Source organism: Ambystoma mexicanum, chromosome 4q (genome assembly GCF_040938575.1).
Source record: "Ambystoma mexicanum isolate Mex_15411 chromosome 4q, UKY_AmexF1_1, whole genome shotgun sequence".
Classification (NCBI taxonomy): domain Eukaryota; kingdom Metazoa; phylum Chordata; class Amphibia; order Caudata; family Ambystomatidae; genus Ambystoma; species Ambystoma mexicanum.
This window is the reverse complement of record NC_090928.1, coordinates 190,461,423-190,481,873: the sequence shown is the minus strand read 5'-3', so window position 1 is coordinate 190,481,873 and position 20,451 is coordinate 190,461,423. Positions and strand designations below refer to the sequence as shown.

The window sequence follows — 20,451 nt, the reverse complement described above, 5'->3', positions numbered from 1 at the left end:
AGATGAGAAATCCACCAGATGCAATAACACACCGGTAACTTCACAACAACTATGCGATGATCTCACAAACCACTTTAAAAATAAAATCACTGACATATTTCAGATCATACAAAGCAGACCAATCAACCAGACTGTGCACCATCCCCCACCTTCCCTGGAACCACAGAACAAGCTGCAAAGCTGCACCCAGATATCAGGAGAGAGATTCCTCAAGCTGGTGACACAAAACAACAAAGCAGGCTCCCCAATGGACCCCTGCCCACAAGACATCTGCAAATCAATGCTTACACAGGGCACACCATTGGAATGCCACAGAAACCTCTTCAACCAATCGCTCTCAACAGTGAGAGTACCACAGGTTTTCAAATCTGCATACATATCCCCACTCCTCAAGGATACAGTGGGCGATGTTGACAACCTCTTTTACTACAGACCGATATCAAACATTCCCTACCAGGCAAAACTACTAGAGACCTACGTCTACGAACAAACGCTGGAACACGTTGAAAACCACCAACTATTGGACCAGGCACAAAATGGCTTCTGACCCATGAGAGGGACAGAGAGGGCACTTCTCTCTATCTGGGATGACCTAAAGACCAATGCAGGTTCCAACATACACTCGGCACTGATACTACTCGACCTCTCTGCAGCAATCGACACAGTCAGCCACTACATGCTCATCAAGAGACTGGAAGAAATAGGGATCATTGATGAGGCACTGCTCTGTATTAAATCTTTCCTATCTGAAAGAACAGAAACAGTATGGATTAATCCATTCAAATCCATGCTGCGAGACAGCACCTGTGGCGTACCAAAAGGATGCTCCCTATTCACACTCCTCTTCAACATCTACATGACTCCACTAATCAACCTTATCCAAAGGCACGTCCTCACCTGCTACAACTATGCATATGACACCCAAATCATCTACAAAATCAAAGATATGCAAAAGGCGAACACAGCGCTAATAGACTGTCTCAAAGAACTCTGCAAATGGATTAACACAAACAGCCTCAAAGTAACCCATGCAAGAAGGAAATCATGATTATATCCAGATGCCAAGGAAGCAACCAATGCATCCCATGGCCCACAGAACTAGGAACAGCACCCAGGCCATACAACATTTTATAAAACCTTGGGATCCTAATGGACACAAGATAACCCTAGAACGACAAGTAAACACAATAATCAAGAAATGCTTCTTCCACCTGCACAAGATTAAAACGATTCTACCATTCCTCTCCTTCACGCACAAAACACTGGCCATCATCTCGCTCATCTTGTCCAGGATAGACTACGTCAACAACCTATACCTCAGAATTCCTGATTATTTATTGAAAAAACTGCAACGTATACTGAATGCAGCAGCCAGACTACTCCTCAAACTCTCACGAAGGGACCACATCACTCCAGCGCTAAAGATGCTACATTGACTGCAAGTAAAAAAAAAACATTTTTTTAAAAATGTGCATAGCACACAGAGCAATCCACGGTCAAGGAGCAGAATTCTTACAAAAGAAAATCACCATTTGCCAGCAGACCAGAACACTCAGATCCAGCAACACTGTCCACATGGAACCTAAACCCTACACAAGGAAAAAATCGGTGGATCAGCATTCTCTTGCATAGCCACAAACATGTGGAACTCCCACCCGCGAGAAATACAAAACATGAAGGACCATCTAAAATTCAGAAAGCTCCTAAAAACCTGGCTCTTCAACTCAGAACTGGACAAAATGAATGAGCAACACCCACACTCGACGGAATGAACACACAAATGACAAGACGAGGGACTAGGGCAGACCATGACAAAGTGCAGGGAAGTAGAGAGACAGAGGTGCACCCACTTCCAAAGAGGACCCCACAGGAAACTAAGGAGAGAGATAGGCATGTCTTAAGTTGAACCACAGACAGAGGGCATTAGAATTGAAAGGGAAAGAGTGGCGACCGAACAGACAACCCATGGGGCCCAAGAAGCTCAAAGGGGCACGGAAGAGGTTCCTCCCACTTCAGGGGCCCAGGGAGGCGATGGTGGCTGCACACAACGACACGCCAGGGGACAAAGTGGTGTAGACATCCATTAGTCTGAACACGGGGAGAGTGGAGGAGGTATCACCACTAACTAGCCCTGCAAACAATCCAAAACCCTGCAAAGAGTATAGGAGGGAGTCCCCTAGCACACAACAATGCACGCCACTGGCAGGGATTTGTGCCACCAGTGGCCAAACTGAGGGGTATGATAAAATATCACCACTAGCCAACCCCACTAAAAAAACACATCCCTCTGCTAACACCTCTAAAACTCTAAACAAAACACAACCATACCTCTACAGCACAACAAACTGCATGCACTTTACTACACTGCAACAATGAAACAAACCACACATAGCCTCTCACAACAGCACATGACAACTACCTACCAGAAATGCACACCTACGCTCAGCGAACAGTGTAAACTGAACTGAAGCTGCCAACATCACATTACAGCTCTATTGTGGTTTTTCTTGAACAGTTCCCTCGCCTCATCAACTTCCTCTCATCTCCAACTGTCCCCGACTCCCCTCCCTTGGCTACCTTGCCCTTTTCTCCTTCCTCCTCTGCCCCATCTCATACTCCTTCCACACCTCTGCAGGGCGTACCTCTGAATTGTACCCCTCCCCGGAAGTCTTTAAGGCTGGCAACCTTCTTCATCTTGCCACCCTCAATCCTTGCTCCGCTGTCAAACCCTCTTCTGACATCTGTCACCTCCTTGAAGAACTTGACCTCAATGTCCTTGGTCTTACCGAGACATGGTTCACGGCCAGCTCTGTCACGAGCTTTGACACTCTCCTCCCTGACGACTACAAGATCCTCTCCGCCCCCAGATCCACCCGGCCCAGAGGGGGTGTAGCCCTGATCATCCTTGAGTGGATTCCTGCCTCTATCATCCCCTCTCAGACTTACTCCTCTTTTGAATGCCTTGTCTGTAGGCTACGTATCTCTCCTAGCCACTCCCTTACTGTTGCTACTCTCTACCGGTCCCCTGGTCAAGTCACCTCTTTGCTCTCTAAGTGGGCAGACCTCTCCTCCGACCTCCTGGCCTCTACCTCTCAACTCCTCCTCCTTGGTGACCTCAACATCCATCTTGATTCTCCCTGTTTCTCATCTGCGCTCTTTCGCAACCTCTGCGATTCAATCTCCCTCTCCATCCTCCTCTCCGGCCCGACTCACTCTGCTGGCCACACACTTGATGTCTTGATCTCCTCTGGCCTCCCCCTATCTACTCCCCTCACCACTCCTCTCTCCTGGAGTGATCACTGCCTCCTCTCATCTTCCCATCTCCTCCCCTCAAGCCAAGCCTACCCCAAGACTGCCACCCATCTTCTCAGACATCCGGCCCATGAAGTGTGTGTCAGTCGAGGCTTTCGCTGCCACCTTCTCACCCCCTCCTTCACTGCAGGCTGACTCACACCCTGACACAGCCCTGTCTCTGCTCTACTCCTCTATCTCTGCTTCTCTTGGTGCTCTTCCCCCTGTCATGAGGATCCATTTGAAGCCAAAGGTCAAGTGCAATTCTTGGTATGGCTCTGACCTAGCTACACTTAAACGTAAGTGTAGTGCGGCCGAGAGGAAATAGAGGGCCTCTAGCTCATCCTCTGACAAACTGGCTTGTCGCCTGCTCCAAAGGTAATACCGGCTCTCTGTACGCACCAGGAAGCGAATCCATATTCAAGTCTGTGTCTCTGCAGCATCTAACAACTCGGCCGAGCTCTTTAAAATCTGCAAGTAGCTGGCCATCCCAGCTGCAGTATCCACCCCACCTCTCGCCACTCAGGCTCTTTGCAATGCACTTGCCTCACACTTTATCTCTAAAACCCAGGACATTTTGTTCACACTCTCTTCCTCCCCCGCTCCTCTCCCCTCTCCTTCTCTGCTTGTTGACCCACCCTCAGCTACCCCCCTCCCTCTTTCTCCACCTTTCCTCTTTTCTCCCCTGATGAGGTCGATAGACAAGTCTGATCTATGAAAGCCTCATCAAAACAGGTCCATCCCTGTTCCTCTAAAACCACTAAGGATCACATCAATACCCTCGCTCCAGCCCTTGCTGATTTCTGCAACCTCTTCTTTGCCTCTGGATCTTTCCCATCCCCTCTGAAGCACTCCCGTGTGCATCCTCTCCTCAAGAAACCCACAGCTGATCCTTCTTGTCCGACTAACTATCGCCCAATTTCCATTACTCCCTTTTTGGGTAAGCTCCTGGAAAAGCTTGCCATCTCACAGCTTAACCTTTATTCTGACTCTGTTGGGTCTCTCCATGACCACCAATCTGGCTTCAGAGCTCCCAGAAGTACGGAAACTGCTCTCCTGAACATCCGTGAAGACCTGCTCTCCAACCTTGACGCTAACATTCCCTCTGTCCTCATCCTACTTGATATCTCCTCTGCTTTCAACACGGTCAACCATACCACCCTGCTCAATCGTCTCAGTGACCACCTGGGTATCACCGATCAGGCTATGGCCTGGCTGACCTCTTTTCTCTCTGATCGACCCTCCCAGGTACAACTTGGGTCCTTCCTATCTTCTATTTCCCTCTCTACCTATGGTGTTCCCCAGGGGTCTAACCTCTCGTCCTGGCTTTTCAACCAATACCTGGCAACTCTCGCCTACTGCATTTCCATTTTCTGCTCAAATTTCCAGGCTTCCTTCAGCCACCGCCTCTCATTCCCTCATCTCTGACTGTCTAATCGCTGTTCAAAATTGGTGTGCCGCCAATGATCTTTGTTTAAATGCCAACAAGACTGAGATCCTCCTCATTGGTACACCCTCTCCAGCCTTTCCCCTCACTCTCTGGCCGGCCTCATTTGGCCCTCCTCCTGCCCCTACCTGCGGAGCTAAGAACCTTGGGGTCATCTTTGACTCCACACTTTCCTTCTCCGCACACATCTCTGACGTCTCTAAAAAGTCAAACCTCTTACTGCACCTCCTAAGAGGTACTCAGCCTTTCCTCTCCCTCCCTCAGAAGCTCACTGTCTCCCAAACTCTGATTCTCTCTAGGTTGGACTACTGTAACAGCCTCTTTCTAAATCTACCTGCCTACACTCTCTGCCCTTTACAACTAATCCAGAACAGGATGGCGAGACTTGCCCTTGGCCTCAAGCCCTGGATCGTATCTCTCCAGCTCTGAAATCCCTTCACTGGCTCCCAGTGGATGCAAGGATTAAATTTAAAATGCTTTGCATTGTCCACAAGGCTTTCTGTGGCCTGGGCAAACTAGCTTTAACTATCCCTCTGTAAATACCTCCACTCTCGAGCTCTTCGCTCCTCTACCTCTAACTCCGTCAGGGTCAGTTGTTTTTCAAAGAAACAAGCTGGGGGTAGATCTCTGTCTTCGGCTGGGGCCTCCCTTTGGAACTGCCTCCCTGCTACCTTGAAACTTGAGAACCATTTACGGTTCCGGAAGCTCCTCAAGACCTTCCTCTTCGCCTCTGCCTTTGCCCCTCTTCTCCCCTGCTGATCTGCTTTCTCTCTCAGCACTGTTGCACCTGGCCACCCCCTATCCTTCGGGCCCAGGTACCTGCTCACCCTGCCACCCTCCTGCACTGCCTCCTGGCCACCGCTTGCACTGGGGCCTGTATCTGTACCCGTACAATTTGCAACATAAATAAAATATCTTATATCATATATCATAGTCCTACTAACCTACCCTACACTCTTGCTTTTCAGAGCCACCAGAGCGCCAGGGGAGCACTCAGGTGGTGATAGTGCGTGATATAAATATCCTTTAACATAACAAAGCATAACATGTTCATTCTATGAAATAAAAAAAAATGCATGTAATCATACCTGGCCTTTCAAAGCAGCTCTTCTGTCGCATGTTGGGGCTTCTGCCGCTGCCATAAAATCTACTAATCACCCATAACTGTTATTCTGGGCCTGATTACAAGTTTTACTGTATTTTCTCTGGAAATAGCACCAAATGGTATTACTGTTCCTTCATGTGTCAAGCATGTAGTAACTTAAAGCTGCACGTGGTAAGCCTGTAGTAACTTGAAGGGTCCACATCATTTTGGGTCATGCTGACCCTTCAGATATTAACCATAATTGAGTCTGAAAGGACTGCAGAGGAAAATCCAAGACTACTACATGTGATATTGCAGCGTACACTTATATTGTATCCATTTAGTGCTTTAAGTGGGATGCTAAATAGAGGGGGGCTCTTGTATAGGTGTATTTAGGCCATGCACCCCCAACGAGAATCCCCCCTTGCCTAAGGGGGAGGGGCTATTGAGAGCAGTAGAGCTGGGCGCACTAGCATGATTACCTGTGATGAAAAAACTAAAGGAGGGCCTGGATGCACAAAGGTGTGACACCAGTGCACCCCAGCTACCCTTCTGTGCCTATAACACCCAGCAGTTGGCCCTTCAAACAAGGAGCCGTGTGGTTAAAGGGTTGCCTATGGGAGGTGCTGACACCCGCAGTGAAAGAGCCGCCTGTTGCATGTCGCTCTTAACTCAGAAACAGGAGGGGGGCTGGTTTGTTCAATACTCAACAGGAAGCCCTTTAACTGAGCAGCGTTGCATGGTTAAAGGGCTGCCTGCAGGTGTCAGCACTTTGGATTCGATAAAAGAAGAGGTGATGCCTTTTCTTTTTTCTAATCCGAAGTACTGACACCTGCAGGCAGCCCTTTAACCATAGAGTGCTGCTCGGTTAAAAGGATTGCCTGAGGGCTTGGCGCGGCTTGGGCTAGTCAAGTTGAACCCCGGCAGGGCCCCGGCTTGGGAGCCCTTTTGAAGACTGCCGGTCCTCAGCCCCGGCTTACCCAGGCCCACTTAAAGCACTGTATCCACTCATGCTTTTGTGAGGCGTAAATTAGCACCACAAATAAGTCTGCGAAAATGAAGCGTTTCGGTAACAAAACTCATACTTGGTGGAGAGGTAAAAATTGCAGTATTCAGAAATACCTCCCCTACTACCTCCTCTACCCCCTCCCGCTACCACAGCTCTCCTGCTTTCAATGTTAGGCAGGCCCTCTGTTCTTAGGTTGGCAGCAGTCTGGGGGGTTACCTTGAAAACTGGCCGTATATGTGTCTGGTTTGCCATTGTCCAGTAGGAAAAGGTGTGGGGCTGTTGGTGGGTCTACTGAGGAAAAAAAGCCGTTAAGACTGCGCTTTTCGCAGGAGACAGATAAAAAGAAACTGCACACAGAGGGGAGGAGGCAGGGGGGAGCAGTGGTCCTTTAAAGATGTGCGAGCTTCGGAAAAGATGGCTTACCAACAGCTACTTAGCTGAGGACATAGGAAGGCAATTAGACGGGGAGGACCATCGGTCTCATCCGTGGCACTTGGCACTGGTTGGGTGTGTGGCCAGCTGAGAGCTCTAATCCCTGCCTCCTGCCACCTACCTTGGGAAACGTTTTCCGTGTCTCTTCGTGGCGCTCCCCGTGTTTGCCCAGAGGTTGAGGCAGCGGCTGGGAAAGCGACGCTCCTGGAAAGGGGCTCTGTAAGGAGACAACAATACAAGTTCAATCGGACATAGAACATGCTCAGAAGCACGACACACTCCTGTGCTTTAACCGTAACACGCGTTTAAGGGGGCAGGGGGCGATAGTGTGACACCGCCTAATAACCAAGCCAGAGAGGTCTAGCCATCAGCCCAATGGCTGGCAAACACGTGCATGTATATATTATATTCCTTTGTGACCTCCTCACACCTCACACACACACACACATCATTTTCAGTGCACAGTCTCCTTGTCATATTTCTGGCCCACAGGAGGGAATTCAGGCAGCTGTGCATGCCAAGTTCTGGACAACTGTGTGCTGTGATCCCTGCCGGTGGGCGATGGGCAATTATACATGGGGTTTCCATAAGGCGGCCAGCACACTCCTAGTCACCCGGACGGAAGTTGTCCAACCCTGCTGTTTCTTGGTGCAAGCGCCTGATTTCTGGCAGTTGCACTCTACTTAAACATCAAAAGTGTCAAGCTCAGATGGGAGCATGTGACAGTAATGATTTGCAAAAGCCTGGAAGGCCAAGACTGGAGTGGAGGTGGCCCTGTGACATGGAGTCATCTGATTACCCACTTTCTACTGGATCCAGTTGCTAGCACATGGCTTTTATTAACATTTGCTGCAATTCTGCGTGACAATGGTGAGAATGCCAGTTAAATTCTGTTGCAAGATGCAACTTGGTTGCTTGTGTTTGATGACGACTATTTGTTTGCATTTGTTTGGTCATCTAACCAGTAGAATTTCCTTTATGCATATGCTGCACGCGGATCCAGTAGAAACCATGGTCACCTGGATTTTCCACCTTGGAATGATAACCACGTTTTCTCTTTTTTTGAACCTGGAAATAATAGTTTGTGGTGCAGCAGAACAAGGTGTTCTACTTCATGAATGAGGTCATGGGCTGCTGAGCCCTGGTTCCGAGCCAGGCCGGTATGGACCCGGGACCCTTCTCCACCAAGCTCTTCTAGGAGACAGTGACATACATTTCAAAATATCCTAACATGAAAAGGAAAATGCAGTAGCATAAAAGTGCAATGTGTGCGTCAGTGAATCGTCAGTAGCCTGTTATTAAACTTCTGAGATACAGTGTACCTGTCCTCATGTAATCTTGTAACACGCTGAGATCAAAGGTGCTAGTATGACCCACTTTGATCATGCTCCATCTTTTGATCTCGGAAGAGTTAGGAGCTGAATGGGTCCTGCCGCGGAGTGACCTCTTACTGGAGGTTACACACAGATCTCTGAAGTAGGGGTTTAACTCACAGGGCTGTGTTACCGTGTTGGTGCAGTGCAAACAACATTGGCGATTAAGGGCACCCTGGCAAGTGTGCCATTGATTAGTGACAGTGGGGGATGGGAGGGCTCCCAACTTAGTTCTCAGCATAACATTACCCTTCTTGCAAAATTCGGGCTACCCTTGCACTTCACTGATGGAGCCCAACATGGAGGCAGATGTGGCCTTGCAGTGCGTCTTCCATAGCTCCCTTTGATGTTGTACTGATATGCATACGTTTGATTGGCCTCTGTAATGGCACACGCGAGCTCAATGATAGAATGCTGCTCTGATCATAACAAACGAAAACTATTTGCCAGGATCATTGAGAAGGATCCCCCTGCAAGTATGTTTTCTATTACCCTTCCCTTAGGTGACAACTTACCTCCTGAAGCCCATTTCTTGCTGAAAGCACTTTCGTTACAATACATTCCTTCTACATCTAGTCTCGGTAGGATAGCTCAGGAGCAATGTGTTCGCCTTGGAAGCAAGACAACATGTAGCAACACAGGTTCGATCCCCGGGTTTGCGCTTAGAAACCTCTAGATATTAAATAACCTATCATATCATATCATATCCCATCTCTGCTCCATTATGTAATGCCCCTCTGAACTCCTAGGATTCTACATGCCACCTTCAATTACCCACCCAATACTGTATTAATGACAGTGGGTACCTGAGGAAGAAGGAGTAGGACTAGGACAAAGGTGAAGGACTGGACGGAGAAGAACAAGAATGACTGGGTGAAGGTGAAGGACTAGGAGGAAGGAAAAGGAATAGGGTGAAGGATTATGGTGAACGAGAAAGGCTATGACAAACTATCAGGACTGTGGTGAAGACATATGATGCAGGGAAAAGATGGAGAAGTATGACAGAGGACTCAGACAAAGGAAAAGTACTATCATGCACAAAGCTAAAGGAGAAAGACTATGACGAAGGAGAAGGGCTACTATGATGAAGATCTATGACAAAAGACTATAATTAGGGAATATGTCAAAAGACAAGGACTATGATGTTGACTATGGTGAAAGAATGGTATGCAGTGATAAAATTGCAGAAAAAATGTCACCTGTACAAAAAATCACGGCAAAAATGCTGCGGTTTGACCCGTTAAAGGTGTACCCTATTACACCATTTAAGGGGAGCGGGGGTTGCAGGGGTGTCCCCGGCTCCCCTTAAATGGTATAATCGGTACAGGAGTTGCGGGGGTGTCCCTGCATCCTTTACATGGAATGTGGCGGCAAAACCACTGCCTTTTTGCCGTAATATTTTGTGTCCAAAGCCATTTTTGCCACGATTTTAACACATGGAACCGAAAGAATATGATAGGTTATTTGAGTGACTATGATGAATGAATATGACAAAGGAGAACAACTATGATTAAGGGTAATGATTACAAAAAAGCACTATGACAAAAGAGAAGTACTAGTTAAAAGGACTATGACAAAGGGTAAGGACTATAACTAAGGACCACGACAAAGCAATATTGCTTGGTACTATCATAATGAAAATGGACTGTGAAGGTTCAAGGCAGGCACAAATGAGAAGGGCTGTGATGTATTAGAGGGCTAATAGAAAGGACTCTAATGAAGGAGAGCAGCTAGGATGAAGACCTATGATGGAGAAGGATTTACATGAAGGAAAAGATTTTGTACGATCAGACCAAAACAAAAGGTCCGACCGTACAAAACGACCGAAAAATGCTACCACCAAAGGTCCGAGCACCAAAAGTTCGAACCTTTGGTGGTAGCATTGCAGGTAAGTAAAACAAATTTTAAAAAAAGACTGCGGAGTGTTGCGAGGGACACCCCTGCAGCACACCCGCAAAAAGAAAAAAAACGGGGGCTGCAGAGGTGTCTCCCGGGGTTGTGGGGGAAACCCCTGCAGCCCCCGTAGTATGCAAGTGTGATCGCATGAGAAAGGTGCAAACTTTTGGTAGTTCGCACCTTTCTCATGCGAACATTCCAGCCGCAGCAAAATCAGCCACGGTCGGATCACTTAGAATCGAAGGAAAAGGCTATGACAGAGGAAAAGGACAATAATGAAGGGCAATGGTATGCTAGAATGCTTTTATACTGTGCCATCTCACCACCAAAGTAGTATCAGAGTGGCTATGGTGAAGGATACGTACTATGATAACGATCATGACAAAGGAGAAGGAGTATGAGAAAGGAAAATGGCTCTCATGGAGGAGAAGAACAAGGTAAAGCAAAAGGACGATGATTAAGGTCAATGGCAAAACACTTTGATGAAGGACTATGAGGAAGCACTATAAAGAAGGTATACTTTGATGGAGAGGGACTATGATGAAGGGCTATGATCGAGGACGATGACAAGGGTCTATGACAAGGACTATAATGGAGGAGGAATATGACAAAGGAGAAGGGATATCATGAAGGATAAAGGCTATGATGAAGGACAAGGATTATGATGAAGAGAAGGTCTAGGATGGACTATGATAAAGGAGAACTATGGTGAAGGAGAAGACTATGATGAACTATGGCAAAGGAAAATGACTATGATGAAGGAGAAGGACAAGTATGAAGGACTGCGAAGAAGGAGAAGGACTATGATGAAAGAGTATGAAGAATAAGAAGGACTATGGTGGACTATCACAAAGGGAGACAGTGGCAAATAACTATGTCAAAGGACTATCATAAATGAGAACAACTATGATGAAGGAAAAGTCCTATAATGAAGGAGAAGGACCACAACAAAGGTGTAGGACTAAAGCAAAGGACTATGACTAAAGAGAAGGACCATTATGAAGGACTATGATAAAGGAGAAGGATTGTGATGAAGGGCTATGACAAGCATAAAGGATCATGTCGATAGAGAAGGACTAAGATGAAACACTATAACAAAGTAGAAGAATTATGATGAAGTATAATGACTAGCCAGAAGGACTATGAAGGACACTGTTGAAGCATTATGACAAAAGACTATTACCAAGGAAAAGGACTAGCAAGAAGTACTATGACAAACTTATTTATTTTATTTTATTTTATTTTATTGGGTATTTATAATGCGTCTATTCAGCAAATGGTATTTCAAGGCACCACGTGACAAATGAGGAGGTGGTGGGGAACATAAATGAAGAATAGCAAAAAACGGTCCTACTATGCCTTGTGCATTGAAATCGTGCAAGTGCAGTAACAAGAAGTGCAGAGGAATTGGGGGGGTTGCCTGTCAGATCGGAATGTGTTAATGCTAAGATGGGAAGGGGAGAGTGCAAAGCACACAAGTGCGGGGGGAAGGGTGGAAGAGAGCCCCTGGGCTAGGCAAGTGCTACGGGGAAGCCAGATGGACAAGTGCCTGGGGAAAACAGGGAGTGAAAGTCCACATGCTAAGTGCGAAGATGGGGCTGGATCGGGACCAGTAAGGGTGTAGGTCCCACCTGGATAGTACAGGGGGAGGGAGCCCAGCAGGGCAAGTGCAGATTTGGGGCAGGGTCAGGGGAGAGCAAAGTGTTAGGGTAGACTGGGCGAGGAGGACCTTTTGCCCTGTAAGACTCTGAAGGATAGAGGAAGCTAGTCAAAATGCGGCAGAGGAGGACATTAGCAGGGGTGGGGGTGAGAGAAGAGAAAAGGAGGTCTTGAGAAGCTTATGGAACTTAAGGAGATCCAGCTCAAGCCTGAGAGGGGAAGGGAGGCCATTCCAGAGGGAGGCTTCTGCAAAGGAGAGAGATCTACCCCCCATTCTCTGCTTGGAAAAGCGTCTGATCTGCAGAGAGTTGGAGCTAGAAGACCGAAGGAATTTAGGGAGAGAGAGTTGGAGGTAGCGGGGTCCCAGGCCCCAAAAAGCTTTGTGGATGACGCAGAGGGTCTTGAACTTTATCCTTGCAAAACCGGGAGCCAGTGGAGAGATTTTGGGGCTAGAGAGATGCGGTCCCTGGGCTTGAGGGCAAGGATAAGTCTTGCAGTCCTATCCTGGAGTAGTTGAAGGGGGCACATTTTCAGGCTCATTTTCAGGCTACCCTCGGCCTCCTCTTCCCCTTCCCTCATCTCTGACTGTCTTTCTGCTATCCAGGAATGGTGTGCCGCCAACGACCTCTGCCTTAATGCCAGTAAGACTGAGATTCTACTCATCGGCACACCCACTCCCTCCTTCCCTGCAACTCTCTGGCCGGGCTCCCTTGGCCCTCTTCCTGTTCCTACCTGCAACAAGGCAAAAAGCCTCGGGGTCATCTTCGATGCCACACTCTCTTTCTCTCCTCACATCTCTGACGTCTCTAAGAAGTCACACTACCAGCTACACCTCCTCAGAGGTATCCTTCCTTTGCTCTCCTTCCCCCAGAAGCTCATTGTCTCCAGAGCCCTGGTTCTCTCGAAGCTGTACTACTGTAACAGCCTCTATTTAAATCTTCCTGCCTCTACTCTCTGCCCTTTGAAACTCATCCAGAACAGGACTGCGAGACTTGTCCTTGGCCTCAAGCCCAGGGACCGTATCTCTCCAGGACTGAAATCACTACACTGGCTCCCAGTGGCTGCGAGGATTAAGTTCAAAACCCTCTGCATTGTCCATAAGGCCTTCTGGGGCCTTGGGCCAAAATACCTTCAACTCTCTCTTCCTAAATATCTTCCTTCTCGAGCTCTTCGCTCATCCACCTCCAACTACCTCAGGGTCTGCCGCTTCTCCAAGCAACGAGTTGGGGGTAGATCTCTCTCTGCAGCAGGGGCCTCCCTCTGGAACAGCCTTCCTGCCTCCCTGAAACTTGAGGAGAACCATCTCCGGTTCCGGAAGCACCTCAAAACCTTCCTCTTTGCCTCCACTTTCCCTCCCTCTCTCCCCTGCTAAAATCACTGAACCTGCACTGAATCTGCAACTGGGCCACTCACCGATCTCTGTCCTTGGCCCAGCCACTCTTCCCTGCACTGCCTACCTGCACTACGGGACTGTCTCTGTTTCCTACAGCCCCTTCTCCCGGCACTTACCTTGCACTTGCCACCAGCTGGCCTATTATTTATCTTGTATTCTACTAACCATGTACTGCCCTTTCCCCTCTCCCCTTCCCCTTGCACTTTTCCCATTCCCCTCTACCATTGCACTTGCGCGATCTGAATGACAGCTGGCCTAGTTTGATCGTTATCTGTCTCCCGTTGTCCCCCCCGCCTCGTCGCGCCTTGAAACACTTGTGTATAGGTGCGTTACAAATGCCATATCATATCATATATCAAAGGGAGGATTTAGGCTGATTGCGTAAGAGGTGTTGCAGTAGTCCAGCCGAGAAAGGACCAGAGCTCTGGAGAAAATTAGTTTCTGGGAGAAAGTGGGAAAAGGGAGAATGCCTCTGAGGAGATGCAGCTGAAAGTGGGCCTTCTTGGCAAGGTCAGTGATGTGAGGAGAGAAAGAGAGAAAGGAGTCGAAGATGACACCAAGGTTTTTTGCCTCACAAGAGGGTGGGCGGTGGGCTCATGGGTGACTATGACAAATGACTGTGATAAAGGACAATACAAAGGGCTATGACGACGGGACAAAAGGGAAGTACTATGGTGAAGGAAAAGGCCTATGGTGAGGGGCTATCATGAAGGACTATGACAAAAGAAAAAGACATGGATGAAGGAGTAGAACAAATATGGGTGCATGTAAGGAGACAAACAATAATAATCCTTGATGTCAGTAGGATGCTCGTTGCCATCCCAACCAAATATTCAGCTTTTAAAAACCTTTCCTCTTGTCTCTCCTCTCAATAAGGTTTTCCAGACACAGGTTGGCGCTCAAGCATGACCATATGTACCAAAACCAATCTCGGTTTCTCTTCCTAGATGCTCTTTTCTTGCTAGAGTTTCAGAAACTGTACAAAATGTATCGATTTAGAGTTTTGACAACATTTATTTTTCTTCATCCACTTTTTTAAAAATGTTGTTTTATCCATTTGTGTACATCGCGCTATTGCCTTCAGATAAGGGAGAGCTTTAAAATGATTCTAAATTCAAAAATAACAGCTTAAAGACTCAATGGATTTCCCCTTCTTTGGGTCGACAAGTCCGGACCTTAATGTTGAGAAACAGAAAAGACTTTTAAACTAACAACTGTATGCACAATTTTAAAGATATGTCAGGAAAACTGTGCCCAAATGAAAAAGAGGCGAGATAAGGCAAATAAGGGCCACTCAGACGGATGGATTCTGGGCCGTGCTTGCAAAGGCAGGCTGGTGCGGATTGGTGTGATGATGTTACTGGCTGCACAGCCTTGTGAATGGACGCCACCACCTTGCGTCCAGCGTCACCTCCCTTTCAGGGCAGGTTTTTACACTCAGTAGTCAAAGTGTGCCAGCACTGTAGTGAGCAGTGTTCCGGGTGTCAGCCGCAGGACTCTGATACATTTCTGAGAGCTTGCACACCTTCAGAGGAGACCTTCGCATCTGAATGTGTGGGCCTTAGGTCAGCCACCAGCCGTAGCAACACTTTCCCTCCATTTTCCATGCAGAATGATTGTGTTTGATTTTAGGCCACAGCGATATACACAATATTCCCGAGGCCCCACCAGGAAACAGCAATGCCTTGTACTCCGGGGTGGACTGGGAACCAAAAGAGGCCCTGGAAATAATGTTCAAAGTGGCCTCATATTACACATTTTCAGCAAGCCCCGTCCTTTTCCTATGAGAACAAACTAGATTAGCACTCAAAAGTGGGCCAGGGTGCAGAGGCCTACGGGAAATGTCCAGAGTTACCTATTGGCCAGTCCACCATGGCAGCCATCTTTTTTAAATCATAGCTCTCAACTCACACGCTTTTGGGGATGTCACCCGCCTTGCAATCAGATGACTCCTCCGCTGGTCCCCCCTATACTCCCATTCACTTCAGTGGGCTTTCACCCGTCCCAGCATAAAATCATGGGGTTTCACCTTATTGGCAACACAAAAGTTGAGAGCAATGTTTAAATCGGTGGTCAGTCATAATGTAGAATGCAATAATGTCTAAAGTCAAAATGTCGAAAAAAAATTTTTAGAAAACAATGTCGAAAACCAATAATGTCGAATTTTTTCTACATTTTTTCGAATTTTTCGAAAAAAAAAATATATATATATAATTAAAATGTGTTGAGTATGAGGGATGAGAGGGTGGTGGAGGGTTGGGGGGGTCTCCGCGGGGTGTTGGGTGAGGGGGGCTGGGGGGGACCCCCCTAGTAAATGATACTCGTCTTGTTTATGTATTTATTGATAGCGCTAATTGACATTTTTTTTCGACATTTTTTTTTCTAAAAATTGATTCTTTTCATTATATGTATAGGTTTTCAACATTATTGTTTTCTACATTTTTGTAAGTCGACATTTTTTTTTCTACATTATGACTATAAACCGTTTAAATCATATGGGTCCTTGTTGTAAAAGCAGCATTCTGTCTAGCCAGGGAGGATTGTGCGATAGGTTCAGCACAATTGCCGAGTGTAGATGCAGAACAGACAGTCATGCGGGTCGGGTGAATGTATCGCAGAATATTTCTGGGATAGACTGGTTTCTGGACATGATGTTGCCCTAACAGCTTTGGTGGTTCGTGTTCTAAAACTTTGTAAAATAATTGATTGATTTTTTTTGTATAGGTTCATGGTAGAACCGCAGACAAATAATACAATTTTTTTTAAAAAAAGAATGTTAGTGACATCACAAAGTTTCCCACACCTTTTCCCATCGGATTTGTGCGAATGTGTGTGGTGCCATCAAATCTCACACATTCGCTTTCTACCGCGAGCTTTACGTTCAATGTGCACCTCAATGTATCCCACCCAGTCGTTAAGAGTTTCAACGACTACTCATCCTGGATTTGATGAACAGTGGCGATCCGTACTCAGAATGAGGCAGAAGGCTTATCACCCAGTGCAATGAATAAAGCTGTGTTATAGTATTATCTTATTAATGATGCTGGATCCACTCTCCCTTTTAACTGTCCAGCGTGATGTTTGTAGTGCAGAGTGCTGCCCTACACACTTTCCCTCGTCTGCTAAACCCAACAGGAACAAGGTAAGCGGAATCGTTGAGCATGATGTAGAACTAATGCAGGACTTTCAGCTGCCTTTGGATAGACTTATGTTACCAGAAGTGACCATGCACACACCAAGTTGTGCGCTGCGCCGCATAATCCTACTGAACAGGTTACACAACCACTGCAGCCCTTAACGCCCTCAATCACCGTCTGAAAAAGTATGGGAATATAGATAACACCACAACCAAATGCTAATTTGTCTAGCCATCCTCTGCAAATGTTAACTGTGGCTGTCATAAGTTTTAATACTTATATATGAAAAATCAATGACAGACTACAGTCCCTGTCACCTCAGAAGCGCAGACCGCTGCAGCACTTCGAGACCATACCAATTGGAGTTAATCGCTCTGCAAAGTCCATATAACAACATCTGACTTTGGGCATAGAATGGAGTAGAGGAGAGTGGTCAAGCGGGCCCGCAATGTCTTATGGGCTATTTTATGGCCAAACAAACAACGGCCACTATCTTCAAATGTGTGGCTAACGGTAGCAAAAAGGTGGAAGCCCACCTATTCAAACAAACTGCTTAAGGCTCTGTGTCTGGAATAGCATCACAGGCCTTCTCTAAATGTTGACCTCAAATGCTGTGAAACAGGTTTTATCACCATATACAGGACAGAAAGGCAGGGAACCATGCGTTATGCCCCCATGATACCACAACAGTGTTCCTGTGATATCCTGATGAACCACATGGCCCAAGGTCAAGCTCTGTAAACGCCACCAGAACCCATCAGGAGAACGGGAACACAGTACATTTTACTTGTTAAACATTTGCTATTGTGACGCAAGAAACCAATATAACAAAAAACACTGCCAACTCCCTCGCTAAACTATCTCTTCTCACCCTCGAGGGGCCTCGTAATGGGTTTGGCGGTATTAGCAATGCCTACACCACCAAACTCCACTATTACTGCTGCCAGTAAAAGTGGACTCCCCACATGTTTGCATGTTATCGATACTCCTCATTCTGTGGTCATATTGGATTGAAATGGGGAGTGGCGGTATTACTACACGCGCTTATAGCAGTAGAACCATTATCGCAATTTAATGGTTAGCTCATTCCTTTATTCACAAGCAGGCAGTTTTCATGCGTTTGGGTTACACAACCCATAATAAGGCAGAGTGGTAAAATGGACGATACCTCATGTTTTACCATTACCTTCATACTTATAACGAGGTCCTAAATCTTCCCGCTCTCTCCTCTTCACCGTCAGCAATTCAAGGTGGCCTGCTAGAGGTGTTTGGTACAACGTTCATTCATCGCCCGTTTTTTTCATGGCATTTTTTGCCCAAAAAATCTTGGGGCCCACTAAAAAAGAATTCAATTATTTTTTTCGGCAAAACATTTTCAGCAAAAAAAGACAAGAAAGAAAACTGGGGATGAATGAACATAGAACCTATATGTTAAAAAGGCACCCACCATCCCAATTATAAGGTACAACACAATTTCCGTGAATGAAAGAATGTGAAACCACTGCGCTTCGGTGCTGGTCCAAAGCAACTACTGGAGCTGAGCTAGTAGCTATGAAGCAACCCGATAATCTCAGGTTAACATGATCTCTACCATCCACTGCTGCTGAGCTCTGTACAGCAATACTTGAATATAGCCCCCTGGGGCAGATTCTCAAAGATCTGCACTGGAGAAAATAAGGCGATGCCCTAAGCATCCCAAACCTGCCCCCGCTGCCTCATACCGGTTCCCAAAGCCCAAACCCAGAGCCAATCCGGAGCTCACTTGAGCGTCTCTGAGATTCCCTTGAGCAAATCTTTGTGAATCACATTTGCAGGTGTGCACCTCCGAGATGTTCCATGCAGGAGTGCAACTAGGCTAATATTTCAGGGGTAAGGGGGGGATAACCTTTCACATTTTGGGGGAGAAGCTAACTTCAGAGACTCTGGGCGAGTGGCAAATGTACTTGTGTGGGGGCATCTAACTTCTTAACACATTCCAGCGAGGCTATTCTAGTGCAGCTTCAATGTTACAAGCAGTTAACGCTCTCCTTCACGTCTGAAACCATACACTTGAGAACTGCTGTGAGAATGAGCTGTAGCCTGAATCTGAAATCCTCAGGGCATCTCCTGGTGTTGCCCTGGTGCAAATCTTTGTGAATCGCGCCCTCCAAGTTTAGCTGAAAGTACACCTCCCTAATCTGCTTATTGTAGTTTAAACCTCGCTGTGTGCAGGAAAGTAAGACGGGTGCCCAGTGTGCTGACCCCGAAAAGAAAACAACCACTTCCTTAAATGACGAGACATCGATAAGATCCAATTCACACCCCCACTCCCAGGTTCCCAAGGAGCCGAGAAACCCTTCCCTGGCACGGGTGGGGCAGAAAGCCACCAGCGGAGGGCCGTGTTTACCGATGCAGCGGCGCGAGTTCGCACCTGGAGGTCAGTTGTCAGCACAAGGCGCCGCCACTCGTCTCCTCCCGCCCTAATCCCAGCCAGTCCCGGGGACTGCAGGAGTTGCGCAGCCTCACGAACATGCTGCCGGCCCTTGCAGCGAGGAGTTAGCTGCTAATTGCCAAGTGCCGCGAAGGCTCTTACATACCGACATCGTGCACGGGCCCGTCGCTTCACGGGCAGTGTCTAATGCTCTCTCTCTAGGCTTCTTTCGCCGGACTGTCAAGGCACTCAGTAGAGGTGCCTCTCACCTATATACCAAGTACTCGGGGTTTACCAATATAACGTGCGCCCTGAGGCCTTTGGGCGAGTTGCCAAACATTTTAATAAATAAATAACATCATATTCCCCCTCCCCCTTTCCTCTCCCTATTCACCTTGAACACTCTAGGGCCAGCCAGAGCAGAAGTGCACAGCGATAAGCAACCAAACAATATAACACCATTTACTGTGTGCTGTATAGGGGGTCTATAAGATGTGAACCAGGCTCCGAAGGCAACATAGCACTGTAAAGGCAACACTAGAGCGATTTTACAACAAGTCGCTATGCAGCAAGGTTGCCAAATATATCGTAACCTCTAGCGCCGTGATACCTCCGGGTCTTGGGCGCTATCAGGGAATGCAATAAATAAATAAGTCATGGCGCCACGCAATATACAAAACAGTGAATGTACTTCAATGTGGATGCTACAGAGATGAGCCATGCATTTTGTCCAACGTGACATGAAAGGAAACACGTGGGAATAAAAATGCAAATATGACAGAAACTGCCAAGGAGGCATATGAATATTTTGCAAAGAGGAGAAACAGGTACACAAGAGGAGACACTAGCAGGGATATGCAAAAGCCTACCATAACACAGGGTTAACCACAGCGTCACCACTCAGGTGTTTTTCCTAAACCTCCCCTCAGCCCCAGCCAGCATAGCCAATAGCGAGGGATCCTAAGAATTGTGTGCAGACACATCTGGAGGGTGACTATGCTTGCCACACAATAACATAACATAACGCCCCCTCATTTCATCATGACTTAGGAACAGCTTTTCAGCCTCATTCCTAAATGTAATTTCTGGAGCTGCTCCAAACGAGGTGAGTGGGTGCCTCGCGTTTGTGTGGGGGTCCTTTTGGCCTGTGGCTCTGTGCACTGTGTGAGAGGGATTTGAGGCCTGTGGGAAACACAGTGGTAGACCTCTGGGTGAAGCACCTATGGTGAAATGGGCGCTCTGGGGAAAAAAAAGTCTTGCCTTCCAGACTCCTTAGCGTGTAGGTTATGACAATGAGTGGAATCTCCAGGCTGCCCCCTT

At 47.2% G+C, this 20,451-nt stretch overlaps 1 protein-coding gene across 4 annotated transcripts in view; it reads right to left on the bottom strand.

Moving 5' to 3' along the window:
• LOC138467580 (uncharacterized) overlaps positions 1-20,451 on the bottom strand; it is a 1,374,796-nt gene that overhangs the window by 507,136 nt on the left and 847,209 nt on the right. For all 4 annotated transcript variants that reach the window (XM_069607716.1, XM_069607715.1, XM_069607714.1 and 1 more), the window contains exon 9: positions 7,385-7,480. In XM_069607716.1, the coding sequence (XP_069463817.1) occupies positions 7,385-7,480 (96 nt within the window). The remainder of the gene's footprint in view (positions 1-7,384; positions 7,481-20,451) is intronic.